The sequence below is a fragment of the Haemaphysalis longicornis genome, unplaced genomic scaffold (assembly GCF_048455015.1).
Source record: "Haemaphysalis longicornis isolate Haplotype H1 unplaced genomic scaffold, Haemaphysalis longicornis Haplotype H1 scaffold_2, whole genome shotgun sequence".
NCBI lineage: Eukaryota > Metazoa > Arthropoda > Arachnida > Ixodida > Ixodidae > Haemaphysalis > Haemaphysalis longicornis.
Genome location: NW_027526295.1, coordinates 253,646,461 through 253,668,847, shown reverse-complemented (window position 1 = coordinate 253,668,847; position 22,387 = coordinate 253,646,461). Strand labels below are relative to the sequence as shown.

The following is a 22,387-nucleotide window of genomic DNA, read 5'->3' as shown; positions in this document are numbered from 1 at the left end:
GCCGAATAGCACTGGCAATGACGACTGCAACCTTGATATGTATGTATATATATATATATATATATATATATATATATATATATATATATATATATATATATATATATATTGCGAGAGTTTGCCGTACGGCATAACAGTTATATATACAACATCACATCCGTGCAGAAACGTCAGCAGAGACCGGTACTGAGGGCCCCATATCCACCGCTGTAGATCAGGGGGTCTCCCAGGATGGAGCACTGTGCCCCGGAGGTGTTGCAGGCGAGAGGTTTGAAGGGCAGGGCAGGTCCATAGAAGGTGGCTCGTGTTCGAGCCACTTTCTATATCTGAGATAGTGTATCAAAAGCAAAGCGGAAATTGGAAGCCGCGCCTTCCTGTTGCCGCTCTGCTTTTGATACGCTATCTCGGAATCTCATACCAAGCATACGTCGTAGCTCATTAAAGAAACCCTGAAACACTGCCGACAAATCCTATTTCCTTGGGGCCTAAAAGCACTTTGAAAGCAACAGATATCGCCAGCACATAGCGGCACTGCATGATCTGCTTGTGGCAACAGGGTCCCTTTAAATCAGCTGTAGAGTATCCGAGATAAGGGCTAGTCTGTAGCTTGGTCTCCCCTTATTTCTCCCTCGACTACCCCACCCTATGCCCTGCCGCCTGTAATTTCTGTCCCTTGCCCGGGCACCCTATACCATCAAGTGTGGGAGTGCGGACAACCCCAGTTCTACCCCCGAACCCTTTCCCCTCTTACGAGCAGTGGGTAGCCTGCCCGAAAAGTCCAGACACTGAGACCCAGCGCATACTGGCGGAGAGGGCCTGCACTGCCAGCCAAGGCCAGGGGTGCCCTAACAGCAGCACCAGCGCGCGTAGAATAAACGTTCATTCCTCCTCTTCCTCCCTCGACCAATCTATAAAACCTGGGGCCCAATTCTCTAAAACGGGAGGCCGTCATTCTGAAACGACGGGGTAGCGCCATGCAAATGCATGTGTTCTGGGGTTGGGGCGCCGCTATGAGTGTTTCGGGACGCGAGTATCCCTGCAAAAAAAGCACTGTGGCAAGGGCGCAAAGCGGCACCCGCTGCCCCCCCCCCCCCCCCCCCCTCCACGTCGTTTCGCTTGTCGCTTTGCGCCTATGCCAAGTGCCTTTTTTGCAGGGATACTCACGTCCCGAAACAATTCAAAGCGGCGCCCCAACCCCAGAACACATGCATTTGCATGGCGCTACCCCATCGTTTAAGAACGACAGCCTCTCGTTTTAGACCATTGGGCCTTAGGCGATACCTAGCGATACCCACTAAAAGCGGCCAGGGAGGAGTTGCCCGGCTTGGGTCGAGATAAAGGATTCGGAATACCGCTCATCGCTGAAGAAGATAATGAAAGCACGAAAGAAAAAAAAAAAAAGAGAGAGAGGGGCTTAAATAAAAACTTCAGAGCGCATCAGCTTATCACACTCACGGGAGCCCGTTAGTTCGCCTTTATTCGCAGAGTAGGTCATCAGGGCGAAATAGCAATGCAAGCAGCAAAGCACGAGCGCAGGCGCGGAACCGCACTTTTTTGTTTGTTTTGTTTAATCACAATGCGAATAGCTGCGGTCCTCGGCCGTATATTCTTAGGAACAGAAAGAAGCCTCGCGCTTTGAACGAAGGCCTAGGAAGGAAGGAAAGAAGCAAGCGGAAACGGCGCCCAGCTTTGGCGGCGTGCTGGCAGCCAGCTGGGTTCAGATTGGCACATGAATCACGCGCAGCCGAAACACGAGGCAGCGGAACATAGAGGCCGGCACTGCGGCGGCGGCCGGCCCATCGTGATTGGCGCTGGCCGGTGGCACGACGGCGCGCGCCAGCACGGCCGGCATGGGTGTCATTCCGAGCGTCCGAATTCCAGCCGCTCGCCACTCGATCCCCGGCAGCGGCAGTGGTCACTGCAGCGCCGTGGCGGGTGACGACGACGACGTGAGCGGGGCGTTCGGGATCTAGTGGTGCGGTCGCTCTCATCGCGCAGCCACCGAGCGATGAACGCGGCCGACGAGGAGCCCTGGGGAGAGGACGAGGCAGAGGAGGAGGGGGCCGGCCCGTCGTCGGACAAGGACTCCGGGCTCGAGTCGCTCAACGGCTCCTCGGAGGAGGACGACGAGCTGGCGCAGCGGATCGTGGCCCAGGTGGAGTTCTACTTTTCGGACGAGAACATCCTGCGCGATTCGTTCCTGCTCAAGCACGTGCGCCGGAATCGCGAGGGCTACGTCAGCCTCAAGCTGATGGCCTCGTTCCGAAAGGTCAAGAGCCTCACCAAGAACTGGGAGCTGGTGCGCGAGGCGCTGCGCTCCTCGTCCAGCCGGCTCGAGGTGAACGCCGAGGGCACCAAGGTGCGCCGCCGCGAGCCGCTGCCCGAGCACGACGAGACGGCGCCCTCGCGCACCGTGGTCGCCTTCCCGCTCGTCGAGCGCGTCACCGTCGAGGCCGTGGCCGAGGTCTTCTCGCGCTGCGGGCCCATCTCGCTGCTGCGGCTGCTGCGCCCCGGCGGGCCCGTGCCGCCGTGCGCCAAGCGCTTCCTGCAGAGGCACCCGGAGGCCAGCGGCTGCTCCGCGGCTGTGGTCGAGTTCGAGCACCACGAGGCGGCCAGCCTGGCCGTGCGCCAGGCCAGCGCGCTGCTCAACGTCGTGCCGCTGGCCGCCGCCGGCGCGGCCGGCTCCGGAGACGACGGCCACCATTCGCAGCGGGGCGGCGCCGCAAAGCCCCGGGGCCCCCGAGGCGCCCCCGGCCCGCCCCCGTGCGCGGCGGCCCCGTCGTGCGGCTCGCCAGGCTCTTCTTCGCCGCCGCGCCACAAGTCACACAGCCAGGGCGACGTGAGCGCAGCCGGGCCGTGGGTAAAAAAGCGCTCCGACGGCCCGGGGCCCGTGCTACGCCAGCCCCGGGGCCCAGACGGCTCTCGCGGCTTCCACGACCGCGGCAGCGTCTGCCTGGCGCCCTCTTGAGCTCGGCAACCCACCAGCACACAGAAGCACGCCCAAAATTCGGCGGCTGCTCTAACCCCGCGTCTTTATTGTGTCACAATAAAGAGAGTTCTTTTTTCAGTCCGAAACCTCGCCCTCTTCTTCGTCGTCGTCTGCCCCCATGGGATCGATGTAGACAATCTGGCAGTCTTCGTCCGACTCTTCGGCCGCCACCTGGTCGGCCGCTACTACTGGCTCGCTCCCGCTGGGCCCAGGCTCCTGGTCTGCCATCGGCTCGCTGCCGCCGTCCAGCGGCGTCGGAGAGTAGTCCACGCGCGTTGGGGAGTAGTCCAGCTCGCTGCTGCCGCCGTCCAGCGGCGTTGGCGAGTAGCTCGTTCGCGGGTAGTCCACGGGCTTTGCCGCGGCCGCCAACGCTGCGTAAGAAAGCGACTGGTAAGGAACGTTCCAAAGACTGCTGCACAGTCCGCGGAAGCCTCAGTTGTGCGAGACCGCTGCCTGCTGCTTATAGCGTGAATAAGATGCTGTGGAGAAATACAAAGGTAATGCCACTAACAAAACTGCTTCTGCTGCGCTCAAGAACGAAAAAAATAGGAAGTTGCGATGTAACTAATTGCCTAAACCAGACTGTCACAAAGACGGCACGAATTAATGAAAAGGTGAGTGTCGGAGGAAAGGGAAGGGGGGGACTTTTTTCTTTTTTTTTTTTACTGGTGCCACTTACCAAATCCCAGCAGCTTGGAAAATCCTCTTTATGTATTGAATGAATGAATTTATTGTCAAGAAAAAGGAAAGGAAAGACCACCAGCAGACAATTTACGCCTGCTGGTGGTCTTTCCTTTCCTTTTTCTTGACAATAAATTCATTCATTCAATACATAAAGAGGATTTTCCAAGCTCTTATACAGTGAAGCTGCTGTGCGAAGGATTCCCAGGAAGACCATGACCACTCCACATTAAACTTATTTGCTGAAATGCCAGCTTTAAAGAACACTTCACATCAAAGCCAAGAATGCCCGTTGATGAATTTGCATCATGTCAGTAACCTGCAAGGATCTGCCCGCCAGTTGTTGCGTTGAAAAGAGGCGAATTTAAGGCCATCACACCGATGCGGCAGGTCACTCAAGTATAATTTTCGCTAGGAGTGATGGAAACTGTGCAAACCTTTAATCAGCAGGCTCGACAATCTATGACTGCATCAAGATCTTCTTGCGGTACTAAGAGCAGCTCATGAGATGCACAAATACTGCAGACACCCTTAATTTCGCTGGCACTAAATTTCGTATACAAGACTGAAGTTTGGGGCTTGTGGCGTAAATTGCACTACGTAGTGTAGCCATCGTGCAGCCACCACTGCAACCATAGCAAGATAGCAAAAAAAAAAAAAAGGGGGGGGAGGGGGGGGCACTGTGGCACTCTTCAGTAGGCTCAGCAAGGCAGTGACTTTCTCTGTGCCCTCGCTGCCGGATTATCCCCTGAACAACTTTGAAGATGAACAGCCTGCACCCAGTCGGAGGTGCACACACGCCAGGTGTCTATGCACTGTCTTGGCTGGTTATTTTTTTTTCTTTTGCGCTGCTTTTTTTCTTTACCTTCCTCACCTTGCAGCCAGACAGACTAACGGGCAATTGGGTCACGAAAGAGCTACCAGAGAAAGATCCCTTTTTTTACACCCTGTGAACAAGAGTGAAAGAGCAGTACGAAAAAAAATTTGCCACGGTTGAACACGATTACACTAAGCGCACAACTAACGCGCACAAACGCATCGCAAGATAAAACACAGACGCTGCTCAGTGCAACCACCCCTCTAGGTGCGAATGCGCAGCGAATATGGATGCAGGCAGCGCCTCTTCACATCTTTTTTCTGGTGCCAATCCCCCTTACCCTTTCCCTGTATTCCCTCGGTGTTCCCCTCTCCTTGCAACGAACAAGTGCCCGAAGCACTGGATTCACCTTGGTTGAGCTCGAAATCAGATTGCCACTATGAGCCAGTACCTAGTGCAATAGAGCTTTCGCTCTAAATAATGATGGAACACTTGCCGACTGGAAGTCAAGAGCAATACATAAAAGGAGGTTGGGCCACGTCTTTGGACACTCTGAATTGAGTTTTAGGGGAAAATTCCTGTGGGACCTGCCGCTATGCAAGGTTGTGGCAAAGGCTTCCGGGAAACACTTTCTTACCACCAAACCATTCTTAAACCCGAGCTCGGGACAGACCAAGCAAGGCATGGCCATCGCGCTGTCCCCCCAGCGCTTTCCCTCCCGACTGCAAACAGCCACGGGTATGCCTGATGACACCACCAATGCTGCCTCTACAGAATACAATGAAATCTGTGGAAGAATCGACAACTGGGCTTCTTGATTCTAGACCATCTTGAAGTAGTGCAAACTCGACACGGACACAAGAAGGAAGTAGACAGATGACAGTGTTGTAGTCTGCCCACTTCCTTCTTCTCGTGTCTGTGTCGAATATGTGCTACTTCAAGATGTTCAACAATAAAATCTACTTTCCACACACGTCTTGAGGTTCACTTTTGGGGTCTAGTACAACCTGTGTAATGAAGAATACGGGCAGAGCTACTGATTGTAGCGAAATTTACCATTAGCGTTTGTCCCGTCCGTATTCTTCTCTAATACCCGTGCCACACGTGCTCAAAAAATGACATTAAGTGCTTAAGGCCTTAAGAAACCGAATGACATTATTTGGGCCGACCGAGCTGCATTAAATGTGTTAGGCATGATGTTGATGATGACCAAAAAGAGAAATGCACTATTTTTCAGACTTTTAACATAGAGAGAAACGTCTTAAAAGAATTAAAAATGTTTTTTGTGAAAAAAATGAGAAATAGTGTTTTCTATGAGAAATAGTGTTTTCCAACAAACGGTGTGAGCAGTTTCGAAAAGTGGCTTCAGCAGCTGCCATCACCTGCCAGCGGTAGCCAAATCTGAAAAATTCAAAACGATGAGCAACATGGACGTTTTGACTTTTGCTGCTCTTTTAGTGAACTTCGTCTTCTTCTTCAGAAGTTCGCCACCAAGAGTGCACAAAAAAATCATCTTATTTCGAAGTTCACCCACGTTTCTGTGTCAACATTCCGGTGTCAGTTTCGTTGATTTCATTTGTGCTTAGCACGTTCCAGTAGGCGTTCGTGAAGGCAAAGTGAGATGTGCGGAACTCCTTATACCAAAAATGACATTGGAGCGAATGACATTAGATTTTTGCATGTACTAGCAGCAAATTAATGGCATTAAAGGGACCCTGCAACACTCTTTGAGCAGTGCAAGTAAACCTGCGCGACGTTTAGATTACACTGCCAGGAATACCTGAGCCAAATATTACACGTGCACAGGAAGCGGTGAGCGCGCAAATCGATGTGAAAGGCGCGGAAAAACAAACCGCTCTCTCTTCAGTTGTCCTCATTATGCATGGCCTAAGGGACGTCACATAGGCCATGGCTGCCCAATCGGCTGTCACTGGTCAACTTCGCAGCTAGATTCTCCCATTTCCGTCGTCGTCATCGCTGTGTACGAACCTCTTCTATGCCTGAACCTGTAGGCACAGTTTTGCCGTTTATTTTGTGTTTTGAGTGCGCGCGGAGTTTGAGTGATGAGCTCAATACTTCCCTTCCAACAGGACCACTCGACTACAAACGTTTATTGCTTCAAAAACGCACTACCAGCCCAAGCGCGCACTTGCGAGCAGGCACCTATGCCTGCTTTTTTGTGGCACCAGACCGGAAATAGGCCCCTCCTCGTTGCGGAGAAAAGGAGAAAACTACCCGGCATGTGATATATCGAAGGCCGCCGAAGAGAACGCCGCGAGCCACCCTCGAGTGAAGAACGCCGCGAGCCACCCGCGCTCGAGTTGAGAGGGAACGATTATGCGCGATTTCTCATCGCGCGTAGTTTCGTTAATTGTGAACAGATTTTCATAATTCTTGCGGGAGGAGATTTCTGGGACAATAGACTTTATCCCAAAATACAGTACTAGTCGTCGATGGCAAGTGTTGCAGGGTCCCTTTAAAACTTAAGGCATTAACCACTTAATGTCATTTTCGTGTACGTGTGGCATGGGTATAAGTTAGTTTTTTTTGCATTAGAAAAACTGTCTCAGTTATCCAAGATGAAGGGCTTTACTGTATTGCATGAATTTACAATGTAGAGAGGTCCATGAGCCCGTAAAAATATTACTCTACAATTTCCATTTCAGCTTCTCGAGAAAACGATTGAGGCAAACTTTTCAAATCTCATGTTTATAAGGAACAACTATAAAGATTTCGTGTACATACTGCAAGGAAAGTGAAGCCACTCATAGCGAAACCATCCCAAATTTTCCCAATTTACCCCTCCATTGAGTTAACAGTCTTCCTTCCCTTCTACACCAGTCTCTCAGTGGCCACTCTGCTACACTGGTGGTGACCAGTTGTCATTTGGTCTCCTTACACGGCCATCCTAAGTCCATTTCTTTCTCTTAATTTGAACAATGATATCTTCCACCCGCGGCTAAGCCTAATCCAGGGTGCCCATTTCCTTTCTAAGTGTTGCTCCTATTATCCTTCATTCCATGGCGCGTTGCGCCAACCTAAGTTTGCTTTCCAGTTGTTTAGTAAGGTGCCAATTTATCGCCCCATATTTCATCACTGGCAGTACATAATGGCTGTACATTCTTCTCACGAATGATAGCGATAGCTCGCTCTTCATTACTTCGGAGTGCTTGCCGAGTGCACCTCAGCACATAGCTAATCTGCACTGAATTTCTTTCTCGTGGTCGGGATCAGCCCCGACAAACTGTCCAAAGTTGTTATATTGGTCCATTTTTACCTCGTGTTCCATTACCTACGAAGAAGGGACATGTTTAGCATGTTTATTTAGCACTACTTCAGATTTATCCCCATTTATTTTCAAGCCTACAGCTAGAAATTCTCATTGTAGCCCCTCAAGCATTTTCTGCAGGTATTCTGCAGACTCACTGAGCAAGACTATGCCGACTGCAAACCTCAAATGTTTATCCGTAATCCTGCTATTGTTCAGTCAAGCTTCATAAATAACCCTTCAAAACATGCAGTAATTTTGGTGATATTATATTTCCCTGTCTCACCCTCTTTCTGGTCTGTAATTTTTTCTTTCCTTGTGGAAGGTTATCATGCCCGCACATCCCTCATATATGTCATCCAAAAGTCTTGTATACATCTCTTCTATTCCCTGGTCCTTTGGTGCTTTCAGCAGCGCTGCGGTGTCTACTAAATCAAATGCATTTTTGTAGCCGATAAATGCTATAAAAAGGGATTTGCTATATCCGTGTATATTTCAATTAGTACTTCATTGATGACATGTAAGCAATCAACTGTAAAGTATCCTTCCTAAACTCAGCCAGTTTCCTGGATTGTTAAAGGCCAACTGCACTCAAATTTCACCTCGACCAAATTTATTTTTAATGTGTAGTAAGTACCCCCAAATCAGCTGGGACACGAGTGGCAGCCCCGTGAAGCACCTCGTTGATCAGTCAGAAGCGTTTAAAAAAGCTCCGCCGCAGAGCACGCTGCACCTGCCGGCTGATCGCGTAAACAGCCATGACGCGCCTGTGACGTTCCAGCCGACGTGGGCTTCTTCCTCTGACCAGCCACGCAGCTTGAGAACCGGTCGAGCTCGTACGCTTCACCCATGTGCTGCCCCGTGCGTGCGTAGAGCATGCACACAGACTTTCTCCCGAGCTGGTGACCGTCCGGCTGCTCGCTGGACGGCTGCAACATCACTGCAATGGTCGTGCCCTCTTCGGTTTCGGTTTCGGTTTCAAAATCACAGATTTTTGCTGGCCGCTCGCAGCACCCTTGCGTGTATTTCAGCTGTGGTATTTTGCATGTTGCTTTCTTTTTAAGCGGGCTATATGAAAATAGGGTTTTCAAGAGGCCAAAATTTTGAGTGCAGTTGGCCTTTAACGGTCTAGGCTGTCACTTATGTGGTTAACTATAACCTTGAAAAGAGCTTGTGTACAACCGAGAATAGGCTGACGGGTCTGTAATTCTGAAGATCTTTAGTATTCTGAAAGTAGTTTAGCAAGCTTTCCTAGAACAGTATCTCCTCCTTCCTTCACGAGATCCAAGGTTATGTCGTCGTCGACTGCAGCTTTTCCTTTTTCCATGCCTTTGGGTGCCTTTCCTACGACTTCCTCTTTCGTTACTAATAGGAACTCTCAAGTTAAGCTTGTAGGCTCAGTATTGTCCCCTAGTCTACAGTTTTCTTTTATTGCGATAGTATGCCTGTTAGCATGAATACTACATCACAGGTATAGATTAACTCCCATTTCGTGAAGAAACGCAAGGAGGGAGCGATGATGGGGTCCCCAAATCCACCGATGAAGGTCAGGTGGTCTTGACTTAGTGTCTCACATAAAATTCTTGGCGTCATTTTTTCTGCTCACCTTAGTTGGGATGCTCATGTAGACAGCATATGTAAAAAACTTTCTGCCACGACTGGAGCACTGTCTTGCTGTCGTGCGCTGCTCCCAAGAAGGGTGAAACTGAACATATACTACGCGCTTTTTGCATCGCATATCAATTATTGTAGTTTAATTTGGGCTACCACAATGAAAACAAACATCATGAAAGTATTACTGCAGCAAAAAAAGATCATCCGTTTAATCGCCAACGTGCCTTATCTGTGCCCAACAGGAAATTTATTTCCCATGTACAACATTGTTAAGTGGACCACATGTATGAATACCGAATTTTGCGCTCCTTTTCATTTTTTTCCCCCTAATACAGAGACTATATTACTCACCTGGCTTCTTTGCGACAAAGCGAAAACTTGGCTAGCACCCGCAGTTCTGATCCTTGGTTCATCCCGCATTTCGGAACCAGTTATAAATTACAATCGCTACAACACAATCTCCCCCCCCGCTCCCCCCCCCTTCTAAACAGCTATAAGCACACGGCAAACTTTAATTTTCGGAAATTGCTAAAATATTTTGTGACCTTGTAGACAAATTTGTAATTATCATGAAAGTTGCAGACTTTGTTTTCGTTTTTTTCTCTCTGCAAGTTGTAAATGTTTGTGCTGCTTGGTTTTTATTCCTGGTCTTTAATGTTCTGCTGTTTGGGATTGATTTTGTATAATTTACATCCGAAAGCAAATCCTGCCTACCAATGTATGTAACCTGCCATTGAATTGAAAGATGGCTTAATCAGATTTACGGTTTTGTTGTTTGTAAATTCCGTATATTGGATGTACGTATATCATGTTCTGTTATGTTATGAAACGCGTACAGCTTTGATGTTGTCGGTCGTTATTGCCATGTAACGGTTTGCTGGGCCTCATCAAGCTGCTATTGCAGCTTTTAGCTCAGCAACTGTGCACAAATTTATGGTAAATAAAAGAAGGCTACTTGTCCCCACAAAAAAAAAACTGCACTGGCAAGAGAGCCGCTCAGAAAGGAAAGAGCCTTTGAGCTGCCTTATCTCTCGTCCTTGAGCCAACACCGCAACAGTAATAACAATATATGTCGACTAACACTCAATCTCTGCAGCTCGGTGACGGAAGTTGCCTCCAAACAACCAGCTACACTAAAAGTTTACACATCCACGTTTGTTGCTCTCTTTGTTTCATCTTGCTGAGTTTTTTACGAAGCCCTTTGCCTCGCCTAATTTTTCTATGCATCACTTACTGATGTGCATGTGAGAAAATGTAATTGTAAGTATTCAAGCAGGCAATTACAAATTACAAAGTATTTGCTTCAATTGCTTGTTTGTTTCATCTCGCTGAGAAGATTTTATGAGGCTCTTCACCTAATCTAATTTTTTATGCATCATTTACTGATGCACATGTGAGAAAATGTATTTTACGTTTTCATATCAGCAATTGCAAAGTATTTGCTTCGATTAGGAACTATCCCAACAGTATGCTTTGTATTAGCCGTGAAAACATGAATCACTATTTGCACATATAATCATTGTGATGAGTGAATAAATGCAAGTTCTGCTTTTGGTTACGACATTTCTGGTGCCCAAATGCTCATCTGGACTGAGGTTAAGGTGCTGAGTTACTACACAGATCCAGAGGCCAGAACGTTCTCGGTGCCAGTCTGTTGCAATCCTAGGCATTGCCACACTGGTTTTGTTTCAATTTAAATGCTGATAGCATATGGTTCATCGCATTTTTTAGTTGACAAATTAAATTACTGACAAAAATACAGCAAAGCATAAATGTGAGGCAACAAGGCAAACATGCTCTTGCATTCAATGACCCTATTCACACATCAGTGCTCCGCTGTACCACTGTGCTGGACCAATGCAACAAAAAAGTTATTTTCAGTCAAGCTGTTGTATTATGGACATGTTAACATGTGCAGCCATGAGAGCACAAAGCTAATGGTACGTGTGTGCATGTTTCTGTTTGTTTTTCTTGCTGTTCACACTACAGCCGACTTTTTGAACTGTAACAGGCCTTATGCACTGGTGATAGCTGCAACGTCTACATATTCCAACGGGCTGGTTATCGTTCATGATGATGAATGATGGTTGAGCAGGTGTACACCACAGCAGGAACAAAATTAAAGCTATTCCACTCAATGTGAAAGCTGTCGGAAGTGCAGAGCAGTAATTCGCCAAAACAGACTGTAGCACCGTTATCCGCTCACTGCTACCACCCAATGCAATTCAAATTTTCCGCCTTCGCCTAGGCTCCTTCCCGTTCTAGTACATTACGGACCTGGCCATGTTTGGTTGTTGCTTTGCTTGCCTCGAATAACCTGTGCAGTTGTCAATGGACCTCACCACCAATGTCAGGCCGTATTTCTACTTCGAACAGTTCGACACGACAACACCGCAGCATGAGGAGAGGGGTGGGCGTGGGGGTGCAACAGTCCTCACCGACGTGTTTTTCCCTGTTTTTGCGGATCTGCTCCCGCCTAAATCTTTTGCGGATGCGCTCCCGCTCCTGCATCTCCTCGGCAAAGATCAGCTGCATCTGGCGCCGTGGAACGTGCACCCTGAGAAGATAGAAGAAGACGCCACCGGGGGTGCGCCGCCTGCTCTTGTCCTGCGGGGGAAAGAGGGGGGAACACGGGCACCATCATCACACACATGGGCACACCACAACCACCAGCCCGGAAGTCTGAGACGCAGTTACCACGGTTCATTTAGATGACCTCTACGTGCAAGCACACACGCACTAACTGTTGCTGACTAAGAAAAGAAGTGGCCTAACATGTGAGACTTTTGTCCTTCTTTTATATGATGAATACCTAGTCCCTTACAAGGGGGTAACCTCTAAGGCAGGTCCTTTGATCCTCCACAAAAGTAGTGAGAGCGAGAGTTGTCTCTCGATGTTACACTACAACACTGGTGTTTAGGGATAAGCTTAGATTGAACCAATTTTAGAGTAATTCTGAAATGTGCACAAGAGTTGGGAGTGTCAGTTGTTGGAATAGTCGTCGTGCTCAGCCGTCGAAAGGTTCAGGATACACGAAACATCAGCACCAAACCCACCACATCTCAAGCCAGACAAGATTTGAACAAAGCGATTGCAATGTATCTATGCATTATTAACTGCATGCAAGGCAAAGCTAGCTAAACAGAAAGATCTACTCTAAAAATAACAAGGATAAAGAAGCGCCATGCAAAGTGAGACCATCGTTTTCAAACTATCCAAAGTGGCTACTCTGCATGGTGCTCTGCTACTTTCCCACTAAGGCCCCCGACCTTAAAATTAATAATTAATGACCTAACTAACCAGTCTCCCACAAAAAGTAATGTAGATGCAAAAAAAGAAAGAAGTGCAAGTAACAAAAACAAGGAAGTGCAGTGCAGATGATGCACGACTCCTAACAATATAGTTAAACAAATTTGGCTCAGTGGCTAAGCACCCGCCGCGGTGGCTCAGTGGCTAAGGCGTTGCGCTGCTGAGCACGAGGTCGCGGGTTCGATTCCCGGCCGCGGCGGCCGCTTTTCTGATGGAGGCGAAAAGCAAAAACGCCCGTGTGTACGAGATTTCGGCGCACGATAAAGATCCCCAGGTGGTCAAAATTAATCCGGAGCCCTCCACTACGGCGCGCCTCATCGCCTGCGTTGCGTCGGCGCGTTAAACCCTACAATCAATCAAATCAATCAGTGGCTAAGCCATTGTGCCACTGAGCTCAAGGATGTGGGTTTGATTTCTGGCCGTGGCTGCTGCATTTCTTATGGAAACGAAAAGCGGAAATGCCCACGTGTTTGAGATTTCGGCGCACATTAAAGATCCTCAGCTGGTCAAACTTAAAGGGACCCAGAAAAGCCTTCCGTAAAAGTTACAAAAGGCCTGTATTGTCACGTAGCACCAATATAGCGATGCAATGCCGTTGGAATTATTGATCTACATTCAGTATTAGCTGCGCCAGAAGCAATTAAATGCACCTCTCCCCCCTTGCCGATCGATTCCTCCTCCCTCTCTGCTTCTTTCAAAGCAGCTGGAAACACTGGGAATAGCCATGTGACATCGCGACGCTCGACTTCCGTTCTCCGCTAGCTACATTCCTGCGCCTAGACACGCGTCAATCGCTGCGGACCCGCCTTTGCCGCCTTTGCCTCGGGATCGCGCAGGAAGGAGGAAGAGCAGCCGGAAGCCAATGGCAGTGACGCCGCCGCCGGCCGACCTCGCCGGTGATTGGGCGAATCAGGGAACGCCTTCGCCGTTGCGTCAGCCGCGGTCGGCTCGCTGCGGCGTCGCGCTCATCGACTGAAATAGGCAATCTTCAAAAATTGTTTACAAATTATCCGTACAACGTATGGGGCTCACACTTGGCTCGAAAATCCCCCGTTATGTGTTCTACCACCTGAATGCATTTGATTGCCACCTTCACAAAGTTTTTCGGGGTCCCTTTAAGGGGGCAGTTGGGTCTTTGGGGCCGAAAAACGGTCAAAGAAAGAGTTTTCTGAAAAATGGCATTTTCAGCCTCCACGGCCATTTTTCGACCAGTCTGTAAATTTCCTCATTAAAAGGCACCATATTTTGTTGTTATTATATTATAATAGCATTTTAAAGTGCACTCTACAGCTCAGTTAGCGCAGAATTCGATGGTGAAACGGCACTTTTCTTGCAATGCAAAGCTAGCATTTCGTTCTCGGATATCTTGACACCCAGAGCAGGTACAACTGTAATTCTTTTTGCTTCTGATACGAAAATGTGTGGAGAATACAATGTTGGAAATAAATTATTCAAATGGAGGCTTTGGAAAATTATTATTGTATTCAATTGGCACCACCTGCGAGCCATTTCTGGCAGAGCGCGGGAGGAGCGAAGTTCAGTGTTGTAAAACGACCAAAAATAGCTGAATCAAAAAAGTTCTTCCTACGTTGTATTTTAGAGTCATTTGTCTGCCTAGCCACATGGTAATTTCCATTATATATGGAGTGGTTATTTTGCAACTGTGACCCAAAATAATGGCAATTAATCATTAATTAACTCAAAATATAATCAACTTATAAGAATCTAATGGCAGATTTGAAATCAGCACAAGAAACTGTATAATGCAGTGCAGTTTCATTTAAATTCCCAAACTAATCCCAAAAAGTTCTGGCACACCATAAACCCTAAATGCGCAGCCAAAATTCCCTCTTTAGAAAGCAATATAGGTACCCCTTTAACAGATGTTGAATGTGCTGAACGTTTTAACTTATATTTTAGTGGAGTATTTACCACTGAACAGCCATTAGGAAATTCTATAACCACTGAGCAAATTCCGATAGCCTTCCCAGATGTTCCCGTCGTTGTCACCGAAAATGGTGTAGCTCGGGCGATTGACCGCCTGCCTCACAGCACAAGCCCGGGTCCTGATGGTATCAGTTCTAAATTGCTAAAATTTACGCGTCATCTTTCAGCCCCTATACTTACTCTAATCTTCCAACAGTCAATCGACACAGGATGCATACCTGAGGACTGGAAAATCGGCCATGTAGTCCCGATTCATAAATCTGGTGATAGCACCCAACCCAGTAATTACCGTCCTATATCACTAACATCGATCTGCTGCAAGCTACTCGAGCATATTTTTTATCACCATATCATGGCTCACCTGAACAAAAATAACCTTTTGTTTGAAAACCAGCATGGTTTTAGGCGTGAGCGATCATGCCAAACACAGCTCTTCGAGCTTTTGAATGATCTTCACCGCTCATTGCATTCTTCACGTTACGTCGATGCTATATTCATTGATTATTCTAAGGCATTCGACCGTGTGCCCCATAAGCGATTACTGCTGAAGCTCTCCGCTCTTCAGCTGGACAGCCGCACAGCAGAGTGGATCGAAGGATTTTTAACTAACCGTTTTCAGTCAGTCAAACTCGATAATCATGTATCTAATCGCATGCCTGTAAAATCCGGTGTACCACAGGGTTCAGTTCTAGGCCCTCTACTCTTCTTAATATATGTAAATGACATTGCTCATAATTTAGCCTCAAACGTCCGCCTTTTCGCAGATGATTGCGTTATTTATAGAGAAATAACACATCCGGCTGATATAACTGCGCTCCAAACAGATTTAACAGGTTTGTCAGAGTGGTGTTGCACCTGGCAAATGGAGATTAACACAGATAAAACTAAGCATGTAACGTTTACTTCCTCTAACAATTTCACCCCAAATCAGTACACTATTTCGAATACCCGTATAGAGTCAGTGCTGTCATTTAAGTATCTGGGTATATTTCTTAGTTCGAACTTGACCTGGAACACTCATATAGAATACCTAACAGGTAAAGCTTTTAAAAAACTGGGCCTTCTAAAACGACGCTTACACCTTGCAAACTCCGAAACTAAACTGTACGCATACTGTTCTTTAATTCGTCCTTCGTTAGAGTACGCTTCTATTATATGGCACCCGCACCAGGAATATCTCACAGCCTTACTCGAGTCAGTACAGAACAAGGCTGCTCGGTTTATTCTTTCATCATATTCCCGCTATACCAGTGTTTCGGCAATAAAAGCGTCCCTCAAACTTCCGCCTCTCGCAATTCGAAGAAAATACTGTCGCTTATCATTTTTTCATGCTCTTTATCACAACGGTTTATTGCCTTCAAGCAGTCATGTTCATCCAGCAACTTATGTATCAGCACGCATCGATCATGCGCATAAAGTAAGGCCCATATTCGCGAAGACTAACAAATACCAAAATTCACCATTACCGCTTAGTATTGCCGAGTGGAATCTGTTGCCTGCCAGTGTGGCAAACCTAACCGAGCTGTCCTCGTTCCAGAGTGCTCTGTTAGCGTTTTTAGAAAATGAACATCCGTTATAGTTCTGTATCCATATTCTCTTGTACTATTCTCTTGTACTTTTCTCTCGTACGCCATTTATGTTTTGTACTGGCTTTTCACCCTGCAATCATTTGACACATGTGACTTGTATGCAATTTTTTGGTTGATGTGTAATCCCCCCCTATGTAATGCCTTTTCGGCCCTTAGGGTATCTCAATAAATAAAAAAATAAATAAATAAAAAAAATTGTTGGTAAGTAAAAAAAATAGCTCTAAGACCAGTCTGCCACCTTAATCCGGAACCCTCCCCTACGGCGCGCCTCATTGCCTGTGTAGCGTCAGCACATTAAACCTCGCAACTAATCAATCGATCAGTTCAACGAATTCGTCCAGGACTCTGCCACCACGTTTTAAGCGTGGGGGCAGAGACACTCAAGGCAACTAGCAAGCTGGGCTCAGACGAAAGTTCAACTGCACCTTAGCCCTCTCAGCGTTTATTCGGCGGCAAAAGATGCTTTAATTGAAGGCAACTAGCAAGCTGGGCTCAGACGAAAGTTCAACTGCACCTTAGTCCTCTGAGCGTTTACTGGGCGGCAAAAAATGCTTTAATTAGCAAGAAATTACCAACTGAAAAACCCATTTCATCCTTTGCGGCATTTCACGTTTCGTGTGACGCAAACATAGACCAGAAGCAAGTGGGACAATGGTGTGATATAGCATAACAACTAAAACCTACCAAGCGAACCATCGCGGCCACAGGAGCCACTGGTCGCACTCTCGGCGCATACGACAAAACAACTTGCCCGCCCTACATGTCCGCATATCTGCCACTCTGTGTGCGCCAATCTTGGTGCCACATGGGACATGCGATGGCGGTTAAACAATGTAAATGTGCTGCACGGCCTTTTACTTTACCTACAAAACGTCTAGTGGACAGCGCAACTGCAGCAAGAATGACATCAAGGGCGCTCTTTTGCTTTGAAGTCTCGTTGTGGGTAGTTGGGTTTTAGTCGCTTTGATGCATTCGGCTCGACTGGGCTCGACTACGTGGCGCCATCTGTTAGTTCCACTTGTAACAGCGCCCAATGCCTCAATGGCAGTACGTGTGCATTTGCGTGCTATTGCTATGCAGGCACGCGTGTGCACTTCCGTCCGAAAACTCGGAAAAGACATTCAATTTACGGCTTGACAGATGTGCTGGTGTAGCACAGCCTAGGTATGCATAGAGTTTGAGGTAATAGGCATGTGACTATTACCTCCGAACCTGACTACGCTAAACCTGCAAGAACCATCGCACCTGCCACCAGCGCTGCGGCTTGGCAGCTTACGAATGTCAGCACGGCTTGAATACCTGTACATTTATAACCGTTTATAACTTATGAAAGCTAACTTGCAAAGAAAGATTTTACGCATTTCCTTGAGAGCTTGTGTGAGCACTCCTTGCTCTGTTGTTTGTCACGCGACTCTTGGCACATCCGCTCAGCCACTGTTTACATCATCACTGCTGGGCAACTGATAGCTTCCTTTTTGATTATTTACGAAATTATTTTTGAGGTACTGCTTTAGAGACTATTATATTCATTTTCTGGGGATGTCAATTTATCTATTTAGACTAACTTCAGTTTTGTGTCCCTTCAATGTACATGGTTTGGGACATCCTGCATGTATATATTAGCCTTTTGGCCAAACTAGGGTTTCAGTTGGTACAGCTTATAAAAGAATGCCTTACAGGAGGCAGAAATGCCTGGCCCTGAGTTCAAAACAGGCAGCCAAGCTTCCAAGAAAAGAAGAAAAGCATTGGACCACGGGGGAAAGTCTACGTGCCAGAGTCATGAGGCCTCCACTGGCTTCAATGTCTTCGGCCATGCCAAGGAACTTGCGGCACTGTGGGATGCCCAGGATAGTCACTGCACGCTCTGCGGGAGAGAAAAAACAGTCGTTCATATGGTCAGTCAAGAATCAGCAGCGCTCTAGTGGAAAATGCAACCAAATGCAGAGAAAAGCAAGTCCTCTTCTAGACATATGCTTTGAATCAATGAGAAACGAACCAATCGCAGTCTGAAAGTGAGTACGCATTGCATGCAATGTGGGAGGCACTTTAGCAGGTGCATAAAAGTTGTAAAAAAATAAAAAAGAAATGCTGGCCATAGAAGTAGACTAGCTGTCAGCCACTCTAACGTGGAGCCGGTGCCTGGATTAGATTTTAGCGATGTACTCTAGTAAAGTTTTGCGACACCACATGTGATAGCATTTCACAGTGTGGAGAAGACTCAGTGCAAGAAAAGTGCTAGTTCGGAGCATATGCCGAAACAGTTATTATCTCACTAAGGGCTGCAACCATCCCTCAAGCTATCCAACAAGGCACTAGAAAATAGCACGAAACATACTGCATAAGAAATAATGAAAAGGAATGACTTTAAGCACAAAAATTTAGATAAAAGCATTGCTGGGCCATAGTTTGTACTCCAAACACAAGCACAAGTAGACAAGGACATGAAAGTAAGAAGACAGGCTCTAATTTCTAGCTATTTTATTCGGGTAGCTGCCCGATTGTTTAAGGGTATGTTAATACGCTGCGAGCTCCTCTTCTCAATGCATAAAGCCTCATACATCTCCCAAGCTCTCATGCCAAGACTTCATCTTGTCATTGCACTCCAGTAAATCAACTAACCAGCGAGGCAAGTGAATGGAGTTTTCTGCATCAAAAGGAGGTGCTTTCAATTTATTATTTAGCCTTCACTCTACGCACTAAAGCAAGTGTGGATTTTCAGAAGCGAATTTATTAAGCCAAACCTTATGTTGTCTTGTGCAACTTCTGTTGTATTTGAAAGCTTTTAGATAACACACGCACAAAAAAAATGGAGTTATAAACTGTCGTGCCAGTTTCAAATCATTGTCTGCTTGTACTAAAATTAAAGGAAACACAAAATTGTTAAGAGACTAACACCAACTTCTCTAAACATGAAAACATAAAAACCATATCATAGAAGTTATTGCAGTCAATCACAGCCATGCAAGATAGGAATAACCACTACCAAGTATAACGTATGCGAACTCTAAAATAACCTGGACATGCATTTCACTCAAGCACCAAACCTGTCAACAGCATTGGTTCGACATATGTAAACTGCTACAAAACTAATTCAAACACCCCACACAGAATTAAAGGCCACTAGTCCAACCTTGGAGCCAAATAACTAAGGCAGAAACAAAAGTGCAGCCGATGGCTGCACATTATGAAACTGCAATCATGCTCTCAAAGGAGTACTGATACGAAATTTTCGTATTGTTTTTTTCGCTGCTATGGGTGCCTACCAGCCCACTAATCATATAAGCATATTAGACAGTCGATAGCAGTGTAAATAATTATTTACAGCCTCGTTGATTTGTGTCAGTTTCGGTTTCGTTGAACGAACACTGAGGCAGTCTCCATGAAAGGACGGTGCACGTGATGTCACCGTTCTCGTAGCACCACTGCTGGTGTGGACGTGTACGTGTCCAGACCGGCCATGGTCTCCACCGTCTCCACGCACCCGGGCAGAATGATGTCGGTCGCAAAACCGGGACGCGATACACATGGCGGAACAATGCGCGCCAACCGCAGCCAGTGCATTGGCCATGTCACGGGTGCCCTCACGTCAACAGTTTGAGGCCAGGAGAAGCAGATAGCATCACGCTGATGCTGACTGGGAAAGGGTATCCGTTCTGAGCTTTCTCGCGCGCACAAAGATCAAAATGGATTTAAACTATCTTATAACTGAATGGTTACTGTTGAAACTTGCTGGCAGACATCTCCATACACAAAGGACGCCTTTGACGTAGTTATTTCAGCTTTGAAATTTCGTGTAAGTACTCCCTTAACTGATAATCATCAGAATGATCAGGAGCCAGCAGCACTGCATAGGTCTGCTTATCCGCAACTTCCACACAACTGCACATCCACACCACAGTTCCGAAGAGAAAGGAGGGAAAATAGCTGCCTCCCTGCATTTTTTTTTTCCCGATTGCCAGGCTTTCTATGGTCTAGTGCGGGCGATCACTGAATGGTGGAAGCACGAGAGAAACGAGAGCAGAAAACAGCCACAGTAATTTTGACAAAAGGCCGTCCAAACTGGCATATAATACAAGCCATGAATTTGACATGGTGCAATCTAGAAACAGCCCTGCTTATTACATGCAAGTTCTTGCAATACCTGGCTTGTCCCCTTTAACTTGACAACATGATCAAAGGGCTACGCACAACAAAAATCACACATTGTATGCATAGATGGACTTGGGGGGGATGGCCACATCAGGGAAACTTGGATTTGGCACAACCCAAAGTGTCGGCACCACATGTTGCAGTGCATATATGCACTCCCATCTTAAAATGCTATGGCTCACTCGCGATCTGTGCTTATTCACCGAGGTCCTTATTAGACAGGCAAGCTCACTGAGCTTGCCTGTCCTAAAGGACCTCGTTTCCACCTTGGAGCAACTGCGGCACACTTACTACCATAGACGCCATTTGGCACCAAAAACTAACCAGCCAATGTGAAATCCCTGCTCCATTCTTACCCAGCAGCTCTACCTTGGGTTCTTGTAGTCTCCTGGCCATGTCAGCCACCATCTCAGCAGCCGTGTCTTCCTCCCGTTCTGAGCTGCCAGACTTGGAGCTGCCCGACTCGTTACGTCGGGAGCGCGCTCCACCCCGACCCACCGGTCTCCGCGACCGAGATGGCCGTGTGCAGGCGCGCTCACCCAGCCGGTCTGCAAACGAACGCTTTGCTCCGCGTGGTGCCGTACCCAGAACATCAAGTGCATCGTGTGTGGTGACCGACTCTTCGTCGTCGACGGGAATGTCAGGTTCGCCGGTATTGGGTCGCGTGTCAAGCTCTCGGCGCATGTAGTCGTAGCTCTCGCACTGGCGGTCCTGAGCCCAGGACTCGGTAGGGGCCACTGACACTTGGCCCAGGTCTTCAGTGAGCAGCTCCTCACTGACCACGGCACCCCACACATTATTGACCTGGAATGAAGCGCAGTGCAAGAACGCAAGAGTGAACAGGGAGACATGACGGCCAGGGCCATTTCTAATGGAGGACAGTAGGAGATGTAAAAACAGTACAACAGCTTTACTGTGTAGCCATGTGTTGGTGCACACGTAACCTTCGTTTTACAAAATGACGATAATGTGTGCGACAAAAATAACCACCTTTACTTGTGAACCCCCTCTTTTTCCCGCCAGAAGAAATTGAGGTGCGCATAAGTATGCCACATGTTTTGTAACGGGACTTGAGGTGAAAAGCTACCAGTCAAGTGTTCAAATATACAATTTCGGTAAATATTCACCTTCCTTTTCCTGGGAAGCGGCGGTTCACCAGCTACAGCAGATGACTTGGCGAAATCATAGCCGGCGCTGGTAGCCATTGCCTTGGCCTTTTCCGTGGCCTGCCGTTTCCAGCATTTATCTTCATCGTCAGAATCGTCTTCGGAGGTGGAGTAGGCACGATCAGTGCGGTAAGCAGTCACGGGGTTCTCCACCGACGTGTCCATGGTGCCAGTAGGGCCGGGGACAGCGCGCTACTGCGTTCGAGAACACCACGCGAGAGCACCATTCTTAACACTGCGTGTTGACAGGCTAAGCGTTGCTTGTAAGCACGCGCTTCTTTGTAACATGCTTCATGAACAAAATAACCCGGTGGGCAGAACAGTTACCTTTGTCAGACTCGTTGATCTTTACGTTACAGCAGCGACATCTCGAAAGGACGGCGGAATGGTCGACAGCGTTGTTCAAAAACGCGCGCAGTTAAACAACAGTATTAAAGGTCCCCCGTCTGCGATAGAATAAGTTGGCACTGGATAAAAGTAAAACGAAGCGCAAAATTTGCTACAAGTTCTGCAGTATGTTCGAAGCGTCGGATCGGGACAACAACAGCCACACGCGGAAAGAAGTCAGTGTCACACACTGCACATGCAGGCAGGCACGTCTAACCTACCCCCGTCTTTCGAACAGTCCAAAAACATACGCAATGTGTACGCACACCCTCCTTTACCCTTCACTTTTTTTTTTCTTCCCTTGGATTGGATTGGATTTTACTTTTTTTGGCCATTATAAGGAAAAACTAAGTACCTCATAAAAGTACACAAATGGAGAAACAATGCCGTATAAAACAAATATTTAGCACTTTGAAGTAAAGCACTTTGAATGGAATAAAGCACTTTGAAGTTTACCAAAGAGCATACGTT

The 22,387-nt window shown here is 47.4% G+C and overlaps 2 protein-coding genes across 5 annotated transcripts; one reads left to right on the top strand and one right to left on the bottom strand.

Annotated features, from left to right (window-relative positions):
- The first annotated feature begins 1,611 nt into the window (after positions 1-1,611).
- On the top strand, positions 1,612-3,075 carry LOC144170416 (la-related protein 6-like). Its single transcript, XM_077700203.1, has one exon. It carries the CDS (start codon positions 2,009-2,011, stop codon positions 2,966-2,968), a length of 960 nt encoding a protein of 319 aa, XP_077556329.1. The 5' UTR covers positions 1,612-2,008; the 3' UTR covers positions 2,969-3,075.
- Positions 3,007-22,279, bottom strand: Phax (phosphorylated adaptor for RNA export). Of its 4 annotated transcripts, none has more exons than XM_077700200.1 (6): positions 22,138-22,279; positions 21,491-21,724; positions 20,720-21,167; positions 17,987-18,078; positions 11,808-11,976; positions 3,007-3,360 (listed from the first exon to the last, which is right to left on the bottom strand). In XM_077700200.1, exons 2-6 carry the CDS (start codon positions 21,692-21,694, stop codon positions 3,065-3,067), a joined length of 1,209 nt encoding a protein of 402 aa, XP_077556326.1. In that variant the 5' UTR covers positions 21,695-21,724; positions 22,138-22,279; the 3' UTR covers positions 3,007-3,064. The 4 variants fall into 4 exon arrangements, with proteins under 4 accessions (XP_077556326.1, XP_077556327.1, XP_077556324.1 ...); XM_077700201.1 differs by having other exon boundaries at positions 20,948-21,167; positions 21,857-22,230; XM_077700198.1 differs by having other exon boundaries at positions 21,857-22,229.
- Positions 22,280-22,387: the final 108 nt, after the last annotated feature.